Below are 25,241 nucleotides of genomic sequence, written 5' to 3' on the forward strand. Positions count from 1 at the left end.
AGAGCGCAGATTATGTAGCCAGAGCTACAAATGGCTGCATTTCATCTTTAAAAAACGAATGCTATGGGGCAGTACGACGGTGCTCAATAAGAATGAGGAAATCACAGATATTCTCCTATTCAAATTACACCAGAGTTACCGACTGATACAAGGTTTTATTTGGAAATTTATTCCCACGCTGTAGGAAATCTAGTCGGGTCCCGCAGCTCCTGTGGCACAGCAGCAGGAATGCAGACTTCTATCATGCAATATTTTTTCTACTAGTTTGGCTCGAATAAAAGCAGTTTTTGGTGGCGCAGTAGGTAGCACTTTCGCCTCACAGCAAGAAGGTCGCTGGTTCGAGCCTTAGCTGGGTCAGTTGGCGTTTTTGTGTGGAGTTTGCATGTTCTCCCCGTGTTCGCGTGGGTTTTCTCCGGGTGCTCTGGTTTACCCCACAAGTTCATGAACATGTGGTATAGGTGAACTGACCCTTCGCTAAGCCACACCCAAAAACCGCCACCCACCAATCGTGGCTTAGCAACTGTAGCTACGCGCAGGGGGTCTGTCAAGCTTTCGAGCGAGGGAAACAGGCCATAGCGTTGTGCATATGGATTGTGCAAATCTGACACCCGGTATCCTAAAAGTTTGGACAGGATGGTGGAATTTTTTTTCCCTTTTCAAAACCAAAAAGCCAAGAGGAGAAATGCCAGCGTGGATCAAACTCTGTGAGGAGCGGAGTTAAGTTGGTTTTGTTTTGATATTCCTGACACATTCAGTGATAGACGGCAATAACTCACACACCTCTTGCTCTAAACAGATCTAAACTGTGTTTCCTACAAAAATATTGTTTCACAGCTGTCTTTTTCTTTTTTTTCCACTCATTATGCTCCGTTTAAGCCTTCGTCATACTAACTTAAGCCTGTTTCACACCGCAAGCGTCAGCAGCGCGTGAGCAGAGCTTGAGCAGCGCGTGTTTTTTCGGCGTCCATGTTAACAGATTAGAGCTTTCATACTGCACGCAGCAGCATTGCGTCAGTGTGAGGCGTGAGCGTCGCTGAAGCAGCAGTGTCGCGATAGTTTCAGCGCTGGGTCTATTTTTGCCGCGCTGCTCACGCTCAATTAAAGTGACAGTGCATTGATAATGAACAAAACACATTGAATGACAGTAAAAAGTATAAATTTTACCCAATAAATGCTGTAATAATATCCTGTGATTTATATATAGTCAATCAAATTAATTTAAACGATTAAAAACTGCAACAAACATTTATTTAGGCCCGAAATATTTATTTACGGGAGTTGTAGTCCATAGCGAAGTGTATTGTGGGTAGTGTAGTTCGACACACATGCTGGATGATGTGAGCTCGCTGTGTGCTGTGCAGCTGAAGCAGAGGAAGACAGCTTCATTCGGCTTTGTTTTATGTTCACTCAAGTTATTCCACCAAGGAGCTGTTTGCACTGTGAACCTGACAACACGTAAATAAATAAAAGAAGGGCATTGATTAGTTTTGTCCATCTCATCCTTTGCACGAGCTGTTACTCTGCCACTAGACATTACTGAAGCGAAGTAACACTAGTTTGATCATGTATAAATATCATTATAACTATATTGTAGAAAAATTATTATAACTAGGCCTACAACAACCTGACAATCAAAAACCAAATGACATGATATCACAGGCGATTGTCTTCTGAGTGCACCAGACATGAATGACACTCCTCAAAGAGCTTGAGAAGCACACAGTACTGTATGATCTATATCATTTGTAAAGTAAAGACTTGCAGGTTAAAGAAACAGCATAGGAGGAGGTAGTCATACTAATAGCGAATAGGTCATGACGAGTTATTGATCCGGAAAATACGAATCTGTACTGAACTTCATATTTCCATCTGTTTCAAGCTACGGATATTTGAAATTACAAATCAACAGAACAAAACAGAGATGTGATCACAAACTGAGCACTTACGATCAATATACTTTACCAGCAGCTGTTTTTCAGTCATTTATAAAGAGCACACAAACATACTGACAGTAATAGGTCATTTACTGTACATTGTTATGGGTCAATGATGCTAATATTTGGCACAAGTCCATCAATTTCCCCTTTCTGATTGCTCTTTCAATGAATAATGTAGAAGCACTGTCCATGTGTGTTTCCTCGTCGGTTAGTGACGCTATATTTCCTTGCACAATATTAGTCTATCAGACTTTTTGGCTAAAAATAGAGAAATCACAGTTTAATTAGTCATTATTAGATTATTTTTAAATTTCATCTCTCCTGCTGTGCATGAACTGAGCTGTTGACTGAATGATCAGCGTATGAGGTGGCTAGGCTAAGCTAGCTTCAATTTTGATAGAATTATTCTCTAATCGGTCGCCTATTATGTCGTGAATATACCCCTGTCTGGCGTTCTCGGACATCTCACCTGTTCGCCAAAAATGACTAACTATATCCCTAGGAATGTCTGACACGGCGCATACACATTGTAAAAGATGTGCCAGGCACGAAAGCTTGACAGGCGTAGCAACAGTAACTAAGGAGGGCGGGGCTTAGCAAAGGGTCAGTTGGGTAGGCTAAATTGTCCATAGTGTATGCGTGTGAATGTAAAAGTGTAGAGTGTTTCCATGTGATGGGTTGCAGCTGGAAGGCCATCCGCTGCGTAAAGCATGTGTTGGATAAGTTGGCGGTTCATTCCGCTGTGGCGACCCCAGAATAATAAAGGGACTAAGCCAAAAGGAAAATAAATGAATGAATAAAAGCAGTTCTTCTTTTTTTTATACTCTACAATGTAGTAATGCAGTATAATGTGCGTGATTTTATATAAAAGCATCCTTTCTTTTTTCTGCCATTGCCAGAGTGCAGAGAAAGGCAGTTTCCAGTGGACATGATGGTTTTGTTCCTGTGGTTTAGTGACTTTTAAAATCAGTCTGAACATCTAAAATCAACAACCTCAGATACGCTCACCTTATAATTTCATAATCACCAGCTCATTTTAAAATCTTGGCGAGCTTGTGTTAACCTCACAAGAGCTCAGTTCCTCAGCACTAATATCATTATAGCCTGCTCTGTCCTTTTTTGTGCTACGGTGTAATTTGCTACGGGTTTTGGCCCTTTAATCACTCTCTCCTCTCTCTTCTCCGCAGGGTAATGGCTCTTTTCCTGTGGCCTATAAAAACAAGAGTTACCGTAACCAGCGTCGCTCTGCGGAGAACAAACTCTGTCATTTCTACATTCCTCCTTACTCAAGAGAGGGAAAAAAATGCAGCTTGAAAAGTGATCAAACGAATGACGCGCTTCCAGCTTTAGTTACCAAAAAACATGTCAATGTTGGCTGTGAGTGGTGCAAATATCATACAATGCATAACAATAATATCTTAATTAGGCTTTTTGGATTTGATTTTCTGGGCACGGTGGCTCAGTGGTTAGCACCATCGCCTCACAGCAAGAAGGTCTCTGGTTCAAGTCTCGGCTGAGCCAGTTGACATTTCTATGTGGAGTTTGCATGTTCTCCCTGTGTTGGCGTGCTTCAGTTTAGCTCACAGTCCAAAGACGTGCGCTATAGGTGAATTGGAATAACTAATTGGCCTTAGTGTATGAGTGTGTGCAGCTAAGTTAAGGGAAATGGCACTAGTTAGATAACATTTTCTTTCCCAAACACACGTTTTATGAACTGATTCTTTCACTATATTAGACTTGTCACGATACTGAATTTACAGAAAAAAACGTCAATTTCCCGCTAACATTTAAGGCACTGTTGATGTCTTTCTTAAACAGCGCTGATTTGCCATTGTGTTCACGTGCTCAACAGAAATGCTTGTGATTGGCCGAGAAGGTCATCAGTTCACCCTCCGCTGTTTTCTGAGCACAAACACAGACGAGCGATCTGCTTGATGACTCGACTGGTTTTCACGGCTACTTCGCGCCCCAGTCTCCGTGTATCCGTGTTTGCACTGGGTGAAGAGCGGTAAACTGAGTGCAAACACAGATACACGGAAAATGGAGCTCGAAGCAGCCGTAAAGATCAGTCGAGTCATCCGCGCTCAGCGGCGCTTCAATGTTAGCGAGAAATAGACGGTTTTAAAACTTCAGTACCGGGACAACACTATTACAGACAACACGAGGATGTGCTACAGAGGACTGCAGCATTTTATTGCTTACCGGGTTACATAGACTGAAGCAGGGAAGCGTCCCCATGGTGTTTAACTGATGCTATGAACTGAAGCCTAGGAGGACACTTGAGCGTATTCCTCTTAAAGAGATTGTGATGTTGTTTGATGCCAAATTGCTTTTAATTGTCTAAAATAAACTTACTGACTGATATTAAAGTGATGTTTACACCATTTCTGCATTTTGAAATCTCAACAACAGCTGGAGGTTTGTAGTCCACAGCATGTTACTGCAATGTTTACAGTGTTTCCTATACTTCCGGGTTTAATCCCACCGCAGCCTCGCTTTGGTTCTTTAAAATGGCCGCCGCATGAAATAAGCGTGTATGTTACAACCAGCTCAAAATTGCAACAACAGAGAGTGAATACGGACCAGGTAAATTGAAAAGAGATGTTTTATTAACAAAAAGCATAATTAACAGAAGTATTTAAAGCAATCAAAGTCAGTATAAATGTGGTGAAAAGCATGAGCATGGTAGCGAACTGAGCTCATGATCCAAAACAAACTAAAATAAATAAAAAACGCCAGGGCAGGGCAGTCCGGCTAACCCAGCTCTCTTCTCATGTCAAATGTTGGACTCTTTATAGGCACCACATGATGGGTCTCAGGTGAGATGACCCACCCACAAATAGGCAATCATGCAGGCTCGGCAAATCACAACACACTACCACAACAAACAGGTCCCACACGGGACCTAACAAGCGTTCAATTTCAAAACAGTTCAGCTTTTGCCGCTGTGTGGATCAATACTGAATGTGTGTCATGGTTAGGAACGGAGCAATATGCTGGTGTTGAACTGCATTGGGTTCACACATACACTCTGCACTCTGACTACTTCACAATTGTTGATAAGCCGCGCTGGGCTTTTCTCTCTGTCTCACGCTAAATGCAGTCGATCAATCGCAATAGACTTGGTCATCGGAACAATCAGCGCAGACTAGCATCGTGTTAAAGAGAGGTTTGAGAACAAATGAATCGCTGAACGAATCATATGAGAGTCGTTGGGATAATTAGGTAAAAAAAAATGCATATTATAAGACAATGAAAGCGTTTTTGACCTTGCATGCATATCAGCCTGTTGTTGGAGACCACCAAAACCAAAATATGACCTTTCATAATGCAAAATAGGAGTTCTTTAACATTTTTGATGTCTGTTAAGTTAATATCAAAATAAAAATAGGCATTTACTTAGGCAGTTGTACACTGTTCCCTTTGAAGATTCACCCGACGTGTCCTTTCCATACTAAACTTGCAAAGTCTTACAAGGAATGAATTCAAGACTTAGCCTACTTAATATTGAGAAAAAGCTCCAATCAGAGCCGTTTCACCTCCGTTTTCATCCACACTGACACGGAGCAGCGTTTTAAAACCAAAATGGCCTCTTCAGTATTTTTCAAAACACTCCATTTTTGGGGCTCAAAAACTCTGGGGTAGTGTGGACGAAAGGTGTAACCGTAGCAAAACGTATGCGTTTTAAAACTAAACAGGTTGCTCTGCTGTTTCTAAGGGATTCTGGGTGGTATCTAGATGGTATTCTTACCTGCATGGGGCCTGGTATACAAGATAAAACCCTCTCGATGTTTTCTGACGTGACCTCCACATCATCCACAGCGACCAGAGCATCACCTATAGAAAGAAGACAGATAATACAGGTGAAGTCAGAATTATTAGCCCTCCTGTATATTTTTCCCCAATTATCATAATAGTTTTGATAACTCATTTCTAATAACTGATTTATTTTATCTTTGCCAATAATATTTTATTAGATATTCTTCAAGATACTGGTATTCACCTTTAAATTTTGATATATTCAGCTTTATATAGTGATATTTAAAAGCTTAACAAGGTTAATTGGGTTAAAGTTAGGGTAATAAGGCAAGTCAATGTATAACGATGTTTTGTTCTGTACAATCGAAAACAAATATTGCTTAAGGTGGCTAATAATATTGACCTTAAAATGGCTTAAAAAAATTAAAACTGCTTTTATTCTAGCTGAAATAAAACAAATAAGACTTTCTCAGGAAGAAAAAAATATTAGGGATGTGACGAGATCTCGTATGAAGAGATTTCGCAAGATTAAATTGCGACAAGAAGTCTAGTGAGATGTGTATCTGAGATGTGAGATGTATTGAAGATTTGAGGCAGGATAGGATTTGAACTGTAAATCAAGTGCTTTGCACACACCTGGCACCTGGCTGCCGCATCCAACACAGGCCACAACTGCAGCCACACACATTATGGTTCGTAAACATGCGATGAAATAGCACTTTAGATATGCTTAAAGTCATAATCGTTGTAAACACTAATGGAATTAAGACAAGTGGAGTATTCCTATTTTAGTGGCATTATTGAAGTGCAGTACAGACATGTAAAGACTGTAATCAAACTATAACCATCGTGTAGGACTTTCAGACGCATTTTGCGACAGGATAAACTAAACAGCTGTTTGACACTATTTTCCGCATGTACTGAGTGAGTAAAGGACCACAGACACACACAAACACACACTGAACTCCTGGAGACTCGAGACACCCGTCTTCATCATCATGTAACACACGTTTATGCTGTCCGGGAAAAGCTGATGATTTTTAATTAAACAACTCTCTCCTATCAGTTCATATTGACATGATCGCATCCAGTAGCTTAGAGTGAGTCCCGAGGGCATGAATGAAATGTTGCTGAATGAAAGTCAAACGGATTTATTAAGTTAAAAATGAAATACCAAAAATACATGATTTTTTTTTGTGGTGTGGGAATATAAATGTATATAATCTATATATAACTGAAAGTTGTTTTTAGGGTGTGACAGACCTTAAAATGTCTTGGTTTCCTGAGCCTTGACTTTCTCCAAAGTAATGCAAATTGTTAGTTTCAGAGCAGAGCTGTGTCTACTGTCTTCTCAAGTCGGTCAACTGGTCGAACCATTTGCACACTCTGTTTTCATGCTAAAATGTCTCGTGAATGGGTACTTATATGCTGATGAGATCGGGCCTGGAAAGGCAATTTACCCTGCTGACAACAACACTTCATTTGCATGCTTTGTTTTAGACTGTCTCCACCTACATGTATCAATGTCAGTGAAAATGTTTTTAAACTGAGTGCCTGCTGTTCCAGTTTTCTTTCGATGACGCCACAGCGATGCCGAGTTCTTCTTATTAAAGGATTCTGCTTTGAAGATACCCAAAAGTTCTCCCTGGTTTTTGGCTTGTCTTAGAATTTCACAACAGATTTGGTGCCGTGAGCCAGACTAGAGAAATTCACAACAGTGGAAAGGAGTTTGATTTCTCATGTGAAACTGTACAGAGGAGAAGCCAGTCAGTAGAGTTTAGAGCTAAATATAGTGTTTGCATGTCCTTTACGAAAGTGGTTCCCAACCATTTTTGCCTGAGACCCCCTTTTCCCCTGGAAAATTTTGTAAAGCCCCCTCCACATTTATTAATATTATAGCTCATATAAGTTTGCAGTAGGTATGACAAAATGGTGTTTATTACTATATCTAGATATGTTCATGCACAATAATAGCCTAATGTAAAATATAAACACAAAACATCAGTAGGCCATTTGCATTAAGTACACCTTGTGGTATTTGGGATGAGTCGTCTGCAAATGTCTTATTAATTTGGATGGCCTCATGCATTCGTTAGCAAATTTTATTTATTTATTTATTTATTTTGGGGTTTTCACCTTTAATGGACAGGACAGTAGAGAGCATTGACAGGAAAGTGTGGGGATCAGAGAGAGGGGAAGGATCGGCATAGGACCGCGAGGCGGGAATTGAACTCGGGTCGCCGTGAGCACCGGAATGCATGTGTCGACGCACTAACCACTACACCACTGGCGCCGACACGTTAGCAAGAACTTTGACGCAGATAATGCACTGTGACTAGGTCAGGGACTAAAACCATAAAGTAAAACCATGGTTCAGGTAACTATCTTGGTATTTCCTGCATTTCGTGTTTCCAGTATTGCTAGCGCTGCGACCCAAAATGTTTGGAGCTTCCTCACCTGGGTCCAGTATGCTTGGGTCATTACTATTAGCTGGCAAATCAGTGAGACTTCAGTGATCAGTCTTTTTGTGGAGGACGAATTACAAATTTGTCTATTTTTGGTCAGCCACAAGATAAAATGAACTAAACTAAAATGAATTGTCCACTATTAAATTTTTTTTTAATATGACGCAATCCCCCACAGAGCTTGCTGAGGCCAGCGACCCCCCCTGTTGGGAACCACTGCTTTACGACATAGAATCAATTCAAATAGAAATAAGTTAAGTTAAGCCTGTTAAGTTTCGTATTAAATTTAAAATATTGCTTCTTACATATAAAGCTTTAAATAATCTAGCTCCTGTTTATCTAACCAATCTTCTGTCTCGCTACAATCCAACTCGCTCTTTAAGGTCTCAAAACTCAGGGCTTCTGGTAGTACCTAGAATAGCAAAGTCGAGTAAAGGAGGTCGAGCCTTCTCATTTATAGCTCTTAACTCTGGAATAGCCTTCCTGATAACGCCCAATTCAAAACTAGATTAAAGACCTATCTGTTCAGTAAAGCATACACTTAGTGCACCACTTAGGGGGCTTACACACAAGTTATGCATCTTGTTGATATACACTGTGAACAGTGTTCTTTATTCTCCATTTCCACCTGGGGATACTCTTCCCGAGGCCCTCAGACTATGCAGAGTCACTGATTTGATCCACGACCAATGACGAGATGATCCCAAGGTTTCCATATCCTGGACCAGGCCGTATCCTGAGCAGCTTCTGTGGTGGTCATGGAGGAGTGGAGAACATGAGACTGATTCCTGTGACGCTCCAGAGACAGACGAGTCTTCGCTGAGGCCAGCTTCCAGCCTCCGCCACTGAGACTGCAGCTCTGCACGAGACGTTTGGCCAGCGGAGAAATTAAAATGGTCGTGCCCAACTGAGCCTGGTTTCTCTCAAGGTTTTTTTCTTCACTTCCGCCATTAGTGAAGGTTTTTTTTTTTTTCCCTCTCCGCTGTCGCCACTGGCTTGCATGGTTCGGGATCTGTAGAGCTGCGCATCGTTGGATCTGCCCTTCAATATTTGGACTCTCAGTAGTGATTATTAATCCACACTGAACTGAGCTCAACTGAACTGAACTTAAACACTACAAACTGAACTACACTGTTCCTATTTACAATTTACTATGACCTTTTATGTGAAGTTGCTTTTACACAATCTACATTGTATAAGTGCTATACAAATAAAGGTGAATTGAATTGAAATAAATTGTTTTCCAGTTTGTGATTTCTTTTTTTTCAGTTAAATAAAAAGACGATTTCTTACAAATCTTGTCTCATCTCGTTCTCGTGAACCCAATCTTGTGTCTCGTCACAACCCTAAAAAACATTATAGGAAATACTGCGAAAATGCTCTGCTAAACATCATTTGGGAGATATGTGAAAAAGAAAAGGGTCTAATAATTGACTTCAACTGCATATAAACATCTGCAGTTCTGGATCGTGCAAGAATAGCTCTGCTAAACTGTATTTCTAGATAAACGCACATCAAACAGCAGCTCCACCTGCAGATCTGCATACTCTGCATTTAAAGATCTCGTTCAGTTATTCCAGATAAACGCTCTAATTGCTTTAGTATGTTTGAGAAACGGTCATAAAAAGAGCTGCTGGGGTAAAAAGAGTGGGAGAGTGTAACCCGTCTGGAATTTCTTTGGTGTCTTCGAGGAGAAAGCGACTGCGGTTCCCATTGAATGTCGCTTTGATACATCAACAGAAAGATATTCGCTGTAAATACAGAGAAATTGAAGGAAAAGCTTTTTTTCCTCTGACTTCCAGTTGATGATTTCATTACCAAATGTGTTACGAGTGTAAAAATGAAGTGCAGATGTGAGTGGGAATAGGAGTAAAACTAACCACAACTTGACTAAACAGTACAGCTGCATAATACTGGAAATATATGCATTATGCATTACTGCTGTTGAGTTTTGTTATAACGATACTTCTTATGGTATAACATTTCCCTAGAAAAATTCTATTTTTATTAGCTGTTTTAAAATTATTTATGTAATGATATTAAAATAAACAGGTAAAAGATATTTTTCTGATTTAATTCATTCTAATTCAGAACTGTCAGAGGTCAAACATTTAGATAATTTAAATTATCTAAATTATCTAAACGCAAAGTCTGAAGCGCAAAGCATTAAGGACGTGTCCGAATCCACTTTTGCTATTTTAAGGGTGAAAAAATCCACTCTGCACCGCGGCACATGGTATAACAGGGTTGAGCTTATTCTCTTAGTGAGTTCTGGGTGTGTTTTGAGCATAAAGTGCATTAAACCAATCAGAGTCTCATCGCCCATTCCCTTTAAGAGTCAGTGCGTCACACCATGGCGCATTTACTATTTACATGGCGGACTTTGTAAGTGAAAAAACTGAACGCTTCACTAGTGAGAAAACAGTTAAACAGAGCATCTGCAGCGTGAGGATAAAGAACAAGCCTCCTCCATACGGCCTCTTTACTTTTACTCTTTACCCTCTTACTTTCGTGGAGTAATAAAACGGTGTTGTACTCACTCCACTGAAGACATGCATTAGCCTACATGTTTAATTAAGTTTGTTAAGCGCAAAGATTTGTTTCAAAACTATTTCTAAATTCAGTTCTACTTTCCAGCAAACCAATAAATGAACAATAATAATGAAGTGTGGTCAAAAACTGAGTTATATCCAAACACACGTCCTGTTCTTATGCTCCATATGGCGATGCAGACGTCTCCAAAACCTGACAAGTGGACAAATCTAAACTTGTTTTAACTAAAACAAAAATAAATATGCAGATAATAAATAATACTGATAATAATATAAACATTCTACAAATGCAGATCGTCATGAATAAACTGAAAAAGCTCCCCGAGAGGAGGCATGGAGGCAGTGGTTTTTATATTTATGTAGAAAATAATCATTTTTGTAACATTTTAATTGTTAATTGGTGTTCCCTCTCAGTGTCAACCTTTAAACCGGAGACACGCTGACATTGTGGCTTTCGCATCTCTTCTCGCTAGACGCAGAATACTGTTGTCTTGGACCTCCCCACAACCCCCCTCTATCTCATTGTGGCTCAAAGATTTGGTCTTCTTTTTAAAACTTTAGAAAATTAAATACAATATCAGAGGTAGAGGAGAACAGTTTTTTGAAAAATGGCAACAATTTATTGCATTTTTTAATCACTTAAAAACCTTAGATGTGGATTGAGTGAAGGTATATGTGTATGTATGTATGTATGTATGTATGTATGTATGTATATGGTTTGATATTATAATTTTTATTTATTTATTTTTTTTTTCTCTGTATTTTATTTATCTTATTTATTTATTTACTTATTTAGTGAAATTTAATATCTTAAACTAATTTCGAGAGGAGTACGTGCTCATGATTAACCCAGCTGGCTCATATTAGCTAATCACAACCCTCCAATCAAAGCATCATAAGTTCCTATATATATATATCCTCTTTTCTCTTCGCAACTATCTTCGTCTTGAAGAACCCCCCCCCCCCCCCCCTCCCCTCCTTCCACCTTTATCCAGTATAGGTGGCCTAGCAACCAGCAGGAATTCCATCGGCTCTGGCTCTTTGCCATAGCATCCGGCATTTCGGGGTGGAGCTGTCACGCGTCCACAGGGGTTTTCCCAGGATCCCCCGGTTTTTCTCAAAGCCAAATAGGCTCTCAAGTCTGTTCTACTAGACATCTCGCTCTAAGGAAGTTCATCTTGGCCTTAGCTGCGGGGGAGCCTAGAGATCGCCTTGAGCTCAATCTCCCCTCGCCCCGCAAAGGGAGGGAGCCCTGGACTCGAGGATCACTTGAGCTCAGGGCTCTCTCTCCCAGGACAGCATGCCAAACAAGCTTCGTAAATCATGAGCTAAGTGTGAACTCTTGAATTTGAAAATGTTGATTGTTTTATTTGGGGATTGTTCTGTGGGTTGTAATAAAATGTAAAATGCTAATAAATAAATAAATAAATAAAAAATGTACTTGTCAGGCTCTGGCCGAATTACAGCTCCACACTATATATAACAGAGACTTATTTTCTTACCAATAAGAATCTCGGCACACTTGCTAGCAGGACTATGAGGGATGAGTCCATGGATGATGAGCTTTCCTCCTCTTTTCCCCGTATTTCCTCCAGGTCTGTGAACGACCCCCAGTAAAGCCTCCAGCAGTCCGCCTCTGTCACCAGATGAAGACGAGACGCTGCTGAGGCGTTTGGGGTTCAGATACACACACACATCCTTCAGACGCTTCTGCTGAACCACCACTCCAGGCCTCTGTCCCGCCTGATTCTTCAGGATGGACGCGGGACGCTGGGAAGAGTCTTTCCCCTCAGCTTTTCTCTGAGATGGTCGCCGCTTCCGTCTCAAGATCTTCGTCAGCTTTTTGAGCTTTGCTTCAGATTTGTTGCCGGAGTTTGACTGCTTTTTTGCATCATCCGTGATAATCTCCGCCTCCTTTTCACTGAAGCGCACATGATTGGTGGCAGCGGAGTGATTGGCGGAGACCTGAGCCAGTAGAGCCTCTTCTTCTCCATCACTCAACTCCAGATAGAAGAGCTCACCGTTCTTCTGGACGTCATCCAGCCATTCCGGCTCCAGATCACTGCGAGACGACACAGAGAGACAAACGTTGGAGAAACATGCCTCACACAGGTGAGTGGGCCTAACAAACCACCTGCAGAAAACACACTCTTTCATCTCTCTGACACTTTAACAAACACTTGCACCAGATTTTTTTTTACATTTGCACCACACACATTTTTACAATCATTCATTTTCCTTCGACTGAGTCCCTTATTTATCAGGGGTCGCCACAGTGGAATGAACAGCCAACTATTCCAGCATATGTTTTACGCAGCGAATGCCTTTCCAGCTGCAACCCAGTACTGGGAAACACCCATACACTCTAACATTCACATACATGCACTACGGCCAATTTCAGTTTCTCCAATTCACCTATAGGGCTCTATTTTAACGATCTAGGCGCAAAGTCCAAAGTGCAGGGTGCAAAAGCATTAAGGGTGTGCCAGAATCCACTTTTGCTATTTTAAGGATAGAAAAATCTGCTCTGCGCCACGGCGTGTGGTCTAACAGGGTTGAGCTTTTTCTTTTAATGAGTTTGTATATTTACAAAAGGAAGAAATATTTACGATAATAATAATTATAATAATGATAATAGTAATAATAATAATAATAATAAAAATAATAATAATAATAATAATAAAGTAGCAAATGAAACAAAGTATCAAACAAAATTAGGTCAACTCAAGAGTAAGGGGACGCTAGTGAAGCCAAATCAAAGAAACAAATATAACAAAACAATTCTAACTCATAAACAAACCCCTTACCTACCTAGAAGCATGAAAAGAAAAAGAAAAGAAAAATCTTCAGCACCAAGCGCCATAATCTTACCTATGCTGAACTATATATACAAAAATATAAATACACAAATGGCCTTCACTTCTTACCTGGCGTTTTAAACAATGGACTGACTACGTGTTTGCAGAATGGAAGTCGTACGACATCTTCCCTATCCCCCCTACTCTGAGGACAAAGTCCACTCTCGATGCAATCTCTTGATTTTGCCAGGTAAGAGCTGGACCAAAAAGTAACAAACAAACAATCGAAATTAAGATGTACAAAAATCACAAAGTAGCTAAAAAAATGGGCAGAAATAATAACAAATAATTTTATCTAAACGAAAGTTAAGCAAAAACAACGAATAAAAAAATCATGTCGGGAAAAACACACAAAAACTGGATCAAAGGAAAAGCGCTCTCTCGTCCGCTCTCCCTGCCGCTCTCCCTGCCGTCCTTTTATGTGATCGCGCCACGTCACCCAATGATGAGTGACTGGTCTCCCAACCAATCGGCTGTCGCGAAGGCGGACCTAAAGGATATGACAGGCTGAGGGAGAGAGAGAGTAAGAGAGAGAGAGAACAGGGGGCAAAAATCCTACCAATATACGGCAACCGTAACAATAATATTTAGAACAAAAGCTCATCATTACTAATACAATTTAATCAAACGTGATAAAATAAAGATGTGTTTAAATTGCTTCAGTTGGTTAGAGACAAGTGACATCAACCTCAACAATGGGCAGCAGGGGGAGTGGGAGTACCGCGGTACGCCACGAGAGTTTCGCGATAGGTATCGTGGATGTCGTATCGCAATATTTCGGTTCGGTTTGTAATATTGTTACACCCCTACTAAATTCAGTTCTAATTTCCAGCAAAGGAATAAATGCACAATAATAACGAAGTGTGGTCAAAAAACTAAGTTATATCAAAACACACATGCTGTCCCCCATATAGTCTGAAACCTGACAGGTGGACAAATCTAAGCTTGTTTTTTAATAAAACAAATATAAATAAGCAGATAATAAATAATAATACTACTAATAATAACATTATACAAAAGCAAATTATCATGAACAAACTAAAAAAAAGCCCCCCGAGATGAAGAAAAAGCCTTGGAGTAACGATTGATGATCAACTAAACTTCTCTGAGCACATTTCTAGAACTGCTCGATCTTGCAGATTCGCACTCTATAACATCAGAAAGGTCCGACCCTTCCTATCTGAACATACAGCTCAACTCATTGTTCAAGCTCTTGTTCTCTCCAAACTGGACTATTGCAACTCTCTACTAGCCGGGCTACCAGCTAGTTCTATCAAACCTCTTCAGCTGCTTCAGAACGCAGCAGCACGAGTGGTCTTTGATGAACCCAAAAGAGCACATGTCACTCCGCTACTCACCCGTTTGCACTGGCTGCCAGTTGCTGCTCGCATCAAATTCAAAGCTCTGATGTTTGCTTACAAAGCGACCTCTGGCTTTGCTCCTTCTTATCTGCTCTCACTTCTGCAGATGTATGTGCCCTCCAGAAACTTGCGTTCTGTGAATAAACGTCGCCTCGTTGTTCCATCCCAAAGAGGGAAGAAATCACTTTCCCGAACTCTCACATTCAATCTGCCCAGTTGGTGGAATGAACTCTCTAACTACATCAGAACAGCAGAGTCACTTGCTGTCTTCAAGAAACGACTAAAAACTCAACTGTTTAGTCTCCACTTTCCTTCCTAATCTGTAACTGCCTCTCTGGCTATACCATTAACTGTACTCTCTCTCTCAAAAAAAAAAATAAATAAATAAAATATGTACTAATGCTTTGCTTCTTAGACTTTGCACGCCTGAAACTTGTCTATAGCACTTGTTCACAGCTGCTCTTATAGTTGTGTAAATTGCTTCCTTGTCCTCATTTGTAAGTCGCTTCGGATAACAGCGTCTGCTAAATGACTAAATGTAAATGTAAGAAGGCATGGAGGCAGTGGTTTTTATATTTATGTAGAAAATAATCATTTTTTATAATATTTTAATCCTTTAATTCTTTTTCATTTGTTAATATATTTGCGTATTGCTGTACATCCTGTGTTTATTAAGCAATGTGTAAGCGAGACGCACAACTAACGCGCTCTGCGCTGGACTCTAGACCTGCTCTCAGCTGGTCTATTAAACAGTCTATTTTAGTTCCTCAAAATAGTAACGTGCCAACAATGCGCCTTAACACACCTCCTTTTCTAGACCAGAACGCCTATGGGAGCACATATGAGCGCAAATGCATTTGTTGTTTAAACAGCAGGCCGCTAAACATCAAAATGGCACTTGCGTCGAGCTGAAACTAGCAAATAACATTTATGTCACGCCTTTGCCGCATTGCACCAGGTGTATGATGGGCCCATAGCATATGTGTTTGGACTGTGGGGGAAACCTGAGCACCCGAAGGGAAACCCACGCCAACACAGGGAGAACATGCAAACTCCACGCAGAAACGCTAACTGACCCAGCCGGGACTCCAACTAGTGACCTTCTTGTTGTGAAGCAACAGTTCTAACCACTGAGCCACTGTGCCACCAATAACAGAATTTAAAAAAATAAAAATAATGAATAAATCCCACAACTACCTGGATAATAAAAATAGGTTTTTATATATTTCAGTTTTCTTAATTTCATGTTTAACATGTCACTTGCTAGTATATTACTAACTATTCAATTTAATTACCTGAATTAAAAAAAATATGAAATTAAATTGTATGTGCTTCAGTTGATACCATTTATACTTTTTAAATAAAATTATTTTTGTCTTTTTTTTTTACTGTAATTTGTCATAAAAATCTATGAATAAAAAAAATAAAGAAAATGTAGAAATTGACTGCATGTATTTTTTACTTTAGTATTATTTAACACAATATTATTGTGTTAATTAACATTATGTGGGCGGCACGGTGGCTCAGCTAGAACCCCCCCTGCTCTCCCCCCACTGAGCATCATGGACAGCATTGTGGCAGCAGTGGAGTCATTCAGGTTCCTGGGCGCCACCATCTCTCAGGATCTGAAGTGGGACACTCACATTGACTCCATTGTCAAAAAAGCTCAACAGAGGCTGTACTTTCTTCATCAGCTGAGGAAGTTTAACCTCCCAAAGGAGCTGCTGAAACAGTTCTACACCTCCATCATTGAATCAGTCATCTGCACATCAATAACTGTCTGGTTTAGCTCAGCTACTAAATACGACCTCCAAAGACTACGTCGAATAGTTCGGACTGCTGAGCGAATCACTGGCACAACCCTTCCTACTCCCCAAGAACTGTACTTATCCAGAGCGAGCAGAAGGGCTGCCAAAATCACTCTGGACCCCTCACACCCAGCACACTGCCTCTTTGAACTTTTACCTTCTGGTCGACGCTACAGAGCACTGCGCACCAGAACAGCCCGACACAGAAACAGTTTCTTCCCTCAGGCAATCCATCTCATGAACACTTGATGATAATAATTGTGGAACCAACATCACTACTTGCCATACTGTCACGGATTGGCCAGGCTCTTCCACCAGCATCACGCAACGATCACCGTCACCTGAGTATTAACCACGCACAGCTGCACCCAATCACTTCCATTCACTATATAAGCACACACCTCACTTCAGTCAGTGTCCGGTCTCGTTCCCACGAAGCGGACTCATAGCGAGTACCTCCTGGTAGTCACTATCACGTTTCTCTAATCACTTGAACTTACTTGATCTCTGTCTCGTTCCAGTCTGTCCAGTGTTCCCGGTGTCCTGTCTGTATCGAGTGTGTCTTCAGTCTGTCTTCCCCTCAAGCCCTCTGGTGTGTGCATTCGGTCTCCCTCAGTGTCTGTCATCCATCCTGCTCCGAAGAAGGAATACCATCTCAACATTACTACAATTACATCCCCTTTGTTATCCTCGTATGCTCCTCTGCTGTAATAAACATCTTTCATTATATACTCACCTAACTTGTCCGTCTGCTTCCCTAACAGAAGACCGGACCCTACAGTTTACAGCATGAGCACTCCGGATCCCATTCAGGAGTTGGTGGACTCCCTGAAGAGAGTTTTAATGCCAGCTACTCCACTTCCCGAAGCACCACCAGCACCGAGCACTTCTTCACCGTCCACCCACTCATCCAGTCCCATGGCTCGACCAGCGCCCTACTCTGGCGGGGCGGAGGAGTGCAATGGCTTTCTATTACAATGTTCTCTGATATTCACAATGCAACCAGATTTATACCCCACAGATCGGTCCAAAATTGCCTTCATCATCTCCCTTCTCTCTGGGTCGGCTCTCCGGTGGGCTGAGACCATCTGGCAGCAAGCTGGGCCGGTAACCAATTCCATTCATAACTTTACCACATATTTCAAGGAGGTCTTTGGTCGTACAGATGGAGAAGTAGCAGCCGGAGAACAACTATATCATCTTAAGCAGGGAGCCATGTCCACCCAGGACTATGCGCTCCGGTTTCGGACTCTGGCTGCTGCTAGTGGATGGAATGAGCGATCTCTCCTAACAACTTACCGGCTCGGATTGGAGCCCAATCTGAGGTTACAGCTGGCAGCCCTCGACGATACTATGGGGTTGGAAAAATTCATCCAACAATCACTTCGATGTTCTGATCGTCTGAAGGTCTACCAGCATGATCTCCCATCAATCCCACAAGCACTCCTTCGTCCGCCAGAGCCAGTCGTCCCTCCAGAACCAGAACCTATGATTGTCGAGTCTGGTAGACTTACGATTACTGAGCGACAGAGGAGGCTGACCCGGGGTCTGTGTATGTACTGTGGTGCCGAAGGACATGTCAGGCTGGACTGTCCCATTCGTCCAGTACGTTCATTGGTGAGTGTGTTCAGTTCTCCCGTTGAAAAAATGCACCCTCTCACCACCAATGTTCAGTTAACTGCCCATTCTGTCTCCATTTCAGTCACGGCTCTCATCGACTCCGGGTCAGCCGGAAATTTCATCTCGCACGCCCTCTGTCGCCGCCTCCAGGTCCACACCGAAGCCTCGACGCACGTCTACCAGATTCAACCTATAACCACCGATATCCATTCCCAGGCACGTATCCATCGTAAATGTGAACCCGTCACCCTCAGAGTAGGGTTACTTCATAAAGAAGAAATTCAATTTCTGGTTCTGGAGGGAGCATCAATGGACATCATCTTAGGGCGCCCGTGGCTGGTGAAGCATGATCCCATCCTCTCTTGGGGCACCGGAGAAATCAAAAGATGGGGTAAAGAATGCGTCTCCAGCTGTTTTCCTGACCTACCCTTGCAGATCCAGAGACCCATAAATGTCTATGTCACGTCTGTCGAAAGTCCAGTTGAGAAACAATCCATCCAGATCCCGAAGATCTACTCCTCATACGAGGACGTATTTTGCCCCAAGAGAGCTTCCCAGCTACCTCCACATCGGCCATGGGACTGCGCCATTGACCTGCTTCCTGATGCTCCTATGCCCAGAGGTAGGATCTACCCGTTGTCCCTTCCAGAAACTAAGGCCATGGAGGAGTACATTCAGGAGGCTCTGAGTCAGGGGTATATTCGCCAGTCCACGTCACCCGCTGCTTCAAGCTTCTTCTTCGTGGCCAAGAAGGATGGAGGGCTGCGGCCATGTATAGATTACCGAGTTCTAAACCAAGGTACCATCAAGTTCAGGTACCCACTTCCTCTCGTCCCTGCGGCCCTGGAACAACTCCGATCTGCCCGGATATTCACTAAGTTGGACCTCCGCAGCGCCTACAATCTGGTACGAATACGCGAGGGGGACGAATGGAAGACGGCGTTTGTGACCCCTACTGGACACTACGAATATCTGGTCATGCCCTATGGTCTGGTCAACGCCCCCTCCGTATTCCAGAACTTCATACACGAAGTCCTCCGGGAGTTCCTCCATATCTCCGTCATTGTCTATATTGATGATATCCTGATTTACTCCCGGAGTGAGGCCGAACATCGCCACCACGTTGCGGAGGTCCTACAAACCCTACGGAACCATAAACTGTACCTCAAGGCTGAGAAGTGCTCATTTCACTTACCATCTGTCCAGTTCCTCGGATACATCATTGACCGAAAAGGGGTTCGCATGGACGAGGGGAAGGTCACTTCCGTCATCTCCTGGCCTGAACCAAAAACCATCAAAGAACTCCAACGATTCCTAGGGTTTGCCAATTTCTATCGCCGTTTCATCAACAATTACAGTCTTATCACCGCTCCACTTACCAACCTCCTAAAGAATCAACCCAAAACACTATCCTGGTCACCCGAAGCGGCCGCAGCCTTCCAAAGACTCAAGAAGTCCTTCACGCAGGCTCCACTCCTGACTCACCCCAATCCCGACTTACCTTTCGTGGTCGAGGTGGATGCATCGACCACCGGAGTAGGAGCCATCTTGTCCCAGCTCCATGGGAATCCCTCACTACTCCATCCATGCGCCTACTTCTCCCGTAAGCTCAGCCCGGCGGAAAAGAACTATGACATCGGGAACCGTGAACTTCTAGCCATCAAGCTCGCCCTGGAGGAGTGGCGACACTGGTTGGAGGGAGCTAAACACCCATTCCAGGTGATTACCGACCATAAAAACTTACAGTACCTTAAAGAAGCGAAAAGACTCTGTCCTCGTCAAGCCCGGTGGTCCTTATTCTTCTCCAGATTTCAGTTCTCCATATCATATCGACCAGGATCCAAAAACATCCGGGCGGATGCACTCTCCAGAATCCATGACCAACAGGAAACAAGTGAGACCCCGGCCAACATTCTCCCAGATCAGATCACTGTCTGTCCCATCACCTGGTCTGCTCCAACAGTTGTCGCCACCCCAGAGTCCAGAACTCCGCCGGGCTGTCCCCCCAATCGACGATTCATCCCTGAAAATCAACGGGTAGATCTCATTCACTCCAGTCATACCTCTCTGGGCACAGGGCATCCCGGGGCCAACAACACCCTCTCGCTGCTATCCCAACGCTTCTGGTGGCCGAACATGGCGAGGGATGTAAGGAGATACATCCAAGGCTGTAGAGAATGTGCCATGTCAAAGAGTCCTCGTCATCTACCTGCAGGAAAACTCCATCCCTTGCCCATCCCAAACCGCCCCTGGTCACACCTAGGAGTTGACTTCATGACAGACCTCCCATCGTCTGAAGGTAATACTTGCATATTAGTCATTGTAGATCGATTTTCCAAATTCTGTCGTCTGATTCCTCTGAAGGGTCTACCCACAGCCCAAGAAACTGCTGAAAACCTATTTAACCATGTCTTTCGATGTTTTGGGCTACCTGAAGACATAGTCTCGGACCGAGGACCCCAATTCATATCCAGACTATGGAAAGCCTTTTTTAGACTCCTAGGTGTGACCGTCAGCCTCTCGTCTGGCTATCACCCACAGACCAACGGCCAGACTGAGAGGAAAATTCAAGAAGTGGGGCGGTTCCTCAGGACCTTCTGTCACGGTCATCAGAACTCCTGGAGCCAGTTCCTGGGCTGGGCGGAATACGCCCAGAATTCCCTGCGGCAACCTACCACCGGACTTACGCCATTCCAGTGTATTCTGGGCTTCCAACCTCCACTCTTTCCCTGGGATGGCGAACCTTCTGACGTCCCCGCAGTGGATTACTGGTTCCGGGAGAGCGAGAGGGTCTGGGACGATGCTCATCACCATCTCCAGAGGGCAGTTCGCCGAGCCAAGGAGGTGTCAGACAAGAAGAGGATTCCTGGACCTGCCTATGCTCCGGGGCAGAAAGTTTGGCTCTCCACCAGAGACATCCGCTTGCGACTGCCCTCCCGAAAACTTAGTCCCAGATTTGTTGGTCCCTTCACCATCCTGGAACAGGTCAACCCAGTCACCTATAAGTTACAGCTACCACCACAATACAGAATTCACCCCACATTCCACGTGTCACTCCTCAAACCCTTTCACGACCCTCTGATTCCTTCCACAGAGCCTGGCCATGAAGAGGAACCCCCTCTCCCACTGATTTCAGAAGAAGGGTCCATATACAAGGTCAAGGACATTCTACGGTCCCGACGTTGTGGTGGTCATCTGGAATACCTCGTAGACTGGGAAGGATATGGTCCAGAAGAGAGGTCTTGGGTCCACAGATCCGATATATTAGATCCCGCACTCATGGAGGAGTTCCACTCCAATCACCCCGAGTTCCCAGCACCTCGTGGACGAGGTAGACCACCACGGCGTCGACGGTCTAGGCCCTCAGGAGCGGGCCCTGGGGAGGGGGGTAATGTCACGGATTGGCCAGGCTCTTCCACCAGCATCACGCAACGATCACCGTCACCTGAGTATTAACCACGCACAGCTGCACCCAATCACTTCCATTCACTATATAAGCACACACCTCACTTCAGTCAGTGTCCGGTCTCGTTCCCACGAAGCGGACTCATAGCGAGTACCTCCTGGTAGTCACTATCACGTTTCTCTAATCACTTGAACTTACTTGATCTCTGTCTCGTTCCAGTCTGTCCAGTGTTCCCGGTGTCCTGTCTGTATCGAGTGTGTCTTCAGTCTGTCTTCCCCTCAAGCCCTCTGGTGTGTGCATTCGGTCTCCCTCAGTGTCTGTCATCCATCCTGCTCCGAAGAAGGAATACCATCTCAACATTACTACAATTACATCCCCTTTGTTATCCTCGTATGCTCCTCTGCTGTAATAAACATCTTTCATTATATACTCACCTAACTTGTCCGTCTGCTTCCCTAACACATACACTTTTATACACATATACACTTATTTAACAACACACTTTACATGGCAATTTGCACATAACAGCTGCACATATAACGTTGTATATAGTAATAAACACGTACATACACTTGTCAATCTGTATATTTGCACTCACTACTTACTTCTATTTTTAAAATATATTTATTATCTGTTTTTTGTCCTGTCTCTGTAATCCTGTTGCACTGTAGAAGCTCTGTCACCAAAACAAATTCCTCCTATGTGTGAACATACCTGGCAATAAAGCTCTTTCTGATTCTGATTCTGACAAGCTATACAACATGATTTTTACTTATTTTTTTACTTATTTATTTTATACATGATTGTTGTGTTATTTAAAAACAATCAACATTTTTTTTACTACATTATATTCATTTATTTAATTTCTTTCGACTTGGTCTCTAATTCAGGAGTAGCCACAGCGGAATGAACCAACTATTCCAGCATATGTTTTACGCAGCTGATGCCCTTCCAGCACTAGAAAACAGCCATACACACTCATTAAAACACATACAGCCAATTTAGTTTCTTCAATTCCTCTATGGCGAATGTGTTTGGACTTTGGGGGAAACCGGAGCACCCAGAGAAAAGCCATCCCAACATGGGGAGAACATCCAAACTCCACACAGAAACGCCAACTGGCCCAGCTGGGACTCGAACCAGCGAGCTTCTTGCTGTGAGGCGACAGTGCTAACCACTGAGTCACTGTGCCCTACATTATTATATTCTGTAATAAAACAACGTTCCTGTTTTATAAGCGGTGAAAATGTTTCAATTTTAAAGTCACTCCAGTTTTGTCACACGCATTTCAAGACCCAATAATAAAAATATAATACAGAGCACAGCAGTATCTGAGAGCAAACTAAACACTCCATAAGCAGTGATTCAGACAGCAGTAGTGAAAGCCGCACATGTGAAACCTCCGGAACAGAATCCTCTCGCTCATTCCAGAAAAACTAAACCCAATATTCAGCCAGACTTCATGTTTTCCTCTCCATTTCTAAATTAAGCCACACTACTTTGGTGGTTAGGTCTTGGCAACCACGTCCATAAATTCACTAAAGATGGTGAATAGCATATAATTATTTATGATGGCTGACTTTCCAAATTGGAAACAGAAAGTCCCCTTTAAAAAACAAGAGAGGGCAGAATATGGACCAAGGCTAGTTACATGAAGATGAAGATGGCTTTAAGGCATAGTTCACCTAAAACTGAAAATTCTGTCATTTTTTAGTTTCTTTTTTGAAAGCAAAAGGAGATATTTTGAAAAATGCTGCAAATCTATAAGCACTGCCTTCCATTGTATTATATATTCCATTGTTATAGGTTTCTGACATTTTTCAAAATATCTCCTTTTGCTTTCAACGGAAAAAAACGAAACTCATAAAGGTTTGAAATCACTTGAGGGTGAGTAAATGATGATGAAATGTTCATGTTGGGGTGAACTAACCCTTTAAATGAACCAAAACACAAAGCATAGCATGAACTCAAACTCATTAATACTGTAGACAACTTTATGGCGTAAATGACAAAAAAATTATAAATGAAGCATGCGATATGAAGACGTTGCCGTTATAATAAATATATCTATTTCTGGTATTTGTTTCTTACTCTCTCTCTCTTTACATGAGCCTTGATTTCTGAAAATAGGAAAGCTTTAAGGTAGAGTTCACCCAAAACTGAAAAATCTGTCTCCGTTTATTAATCCTTCACTTATTGCAAAACTTTTTGAGTTTCTTTTTTGAAAGCAAAATGAGACAATTAAAACATCGCTAGAAACCTGTAACCATTGACGTCCATTGTATTTGTTTTTCCTAACATGAAAGTCAATGGTTACAGGTTTCTATTGGGGTAAAGTTGGTTTAATATTCTCACATTCTGACTTTCTCCTTAATAATATAATGTCAGAATATTGTCTAAATAGTGAAATCATATTAGCAGCCAATGACAAAGTACAACATTGTTCAGTCAAATAAATAGCGCTAATGTTGTTTTGAAGTCACACTTCGATGTGATTTCAGACCGAATATTCAAAGTACCATGGTAAACAATGTACAGAGCATGCCACACTGTCACTGAACTAATGTGCGAATATAAAACTAACTTTACGTCAATCAGGTTTCTGACATTTTTCAAAGTATCTACTTTTGTGTTCAACCGAAGAAAAAAAAACTTTAAATGAACGAAAACACGAAGTGCAGCATAAATTCAAACTAGCTATAACTCATTTTTAATGTAACAAAATATGTTTTACATATTAAATAATCATTACACATCTATCTTACCAATTAAATACTGCAGACTGCAAACAACTTCATGAAGTAAAAGACATTAAAATGAAGCATGCAACCTGAAGACATCCAAATTAGCACTGCAGTTATGAATATATATATATATATTTTTTTTTTTGGTATTTGTTGATATATAGTTGGTATTTGTTGATGTTTCTTCCTCTTTATATGAGTCTTGGTTTCTGAAAACAGAAAAACAGGGCATAGTTCACCCAAAACTTAACAATCTGTCACTGTTTATTAATCCTTCCTTTACTGCAAACATTTTAAAATTTCTTTTAAGAAAACAAAACGAGATATTTTGAAAAATGTTGCAAACCTGTAACCATTGACTTCTATTGTATTTGTTTTTCCTAACATGGAAGTCGATGGTTAAAGGTTTCTATCAGGGTAAAGTTGGTTCAATATTCACATTCTGACTTTCTCCTTAATAATATAATGTCAGAATATTGTCTAAATAGTAAAATCATATTAGCAGCCAATGACAAAGTATAACATTGTTCAGTCAAATAAATAGCGCTAATGTTGTTTTGAAGTCACACTTCGATGTGATTTCAGACAGAATATTTAAAGTTTTTTTTAAATGCTTTAAACAACAGATACATGACAATATAGTAAACAAAATAATGCCAGGGTGATAAAAGGTAAAATATAACAACAGCACATAAAAAAATAAAATAAAACAAAAAGACAAGAGTATAAAA

At 41.9% G+C, this 25,241-nt stretch overlaps 1 protein-coding gene across 2 annotated transcripts in view; it reads right to left on the reverse strand.

Moving 5' to 3' along the window:
- Positions 1-25,241, reverse strand: part of intu (inturned planar cell polarity protein) — a 59,078-nt gene that overhangs the window by 32,135 nt on the left and 1,702 nt on the right. For both annotated transcript variants that reach the window (XM_056460985.1, XM_056460984.1), the window contains exons 2-3: positions 12,216-12,775; positions 5,689-5,774 (exon numbers count right to left, since the gene is read on the reverse strand). In XM_056460985.1, the coding sequence (XP_056316960.1) occupies positions 5,689-5,774; positions 12,216-12,775 (646 nt within the window). The remainder of the gene's footprint in view (positions 1-5,688; positions 5,775-12,215; positions 12,776-25,241) is intronic.

This window comes from Danio aesculapii, chromosome 7, assembly GCF_903798145.1.
Source record: "Danio aesculapii chromosome 7, fDanAes4.1, whole genome shotgun sequence".
NCBI lineage: Eukaryota > Metazoa > Chordata > Actinopteri > Cypriniformes > Danionidae > Danio > Danio aesculapii.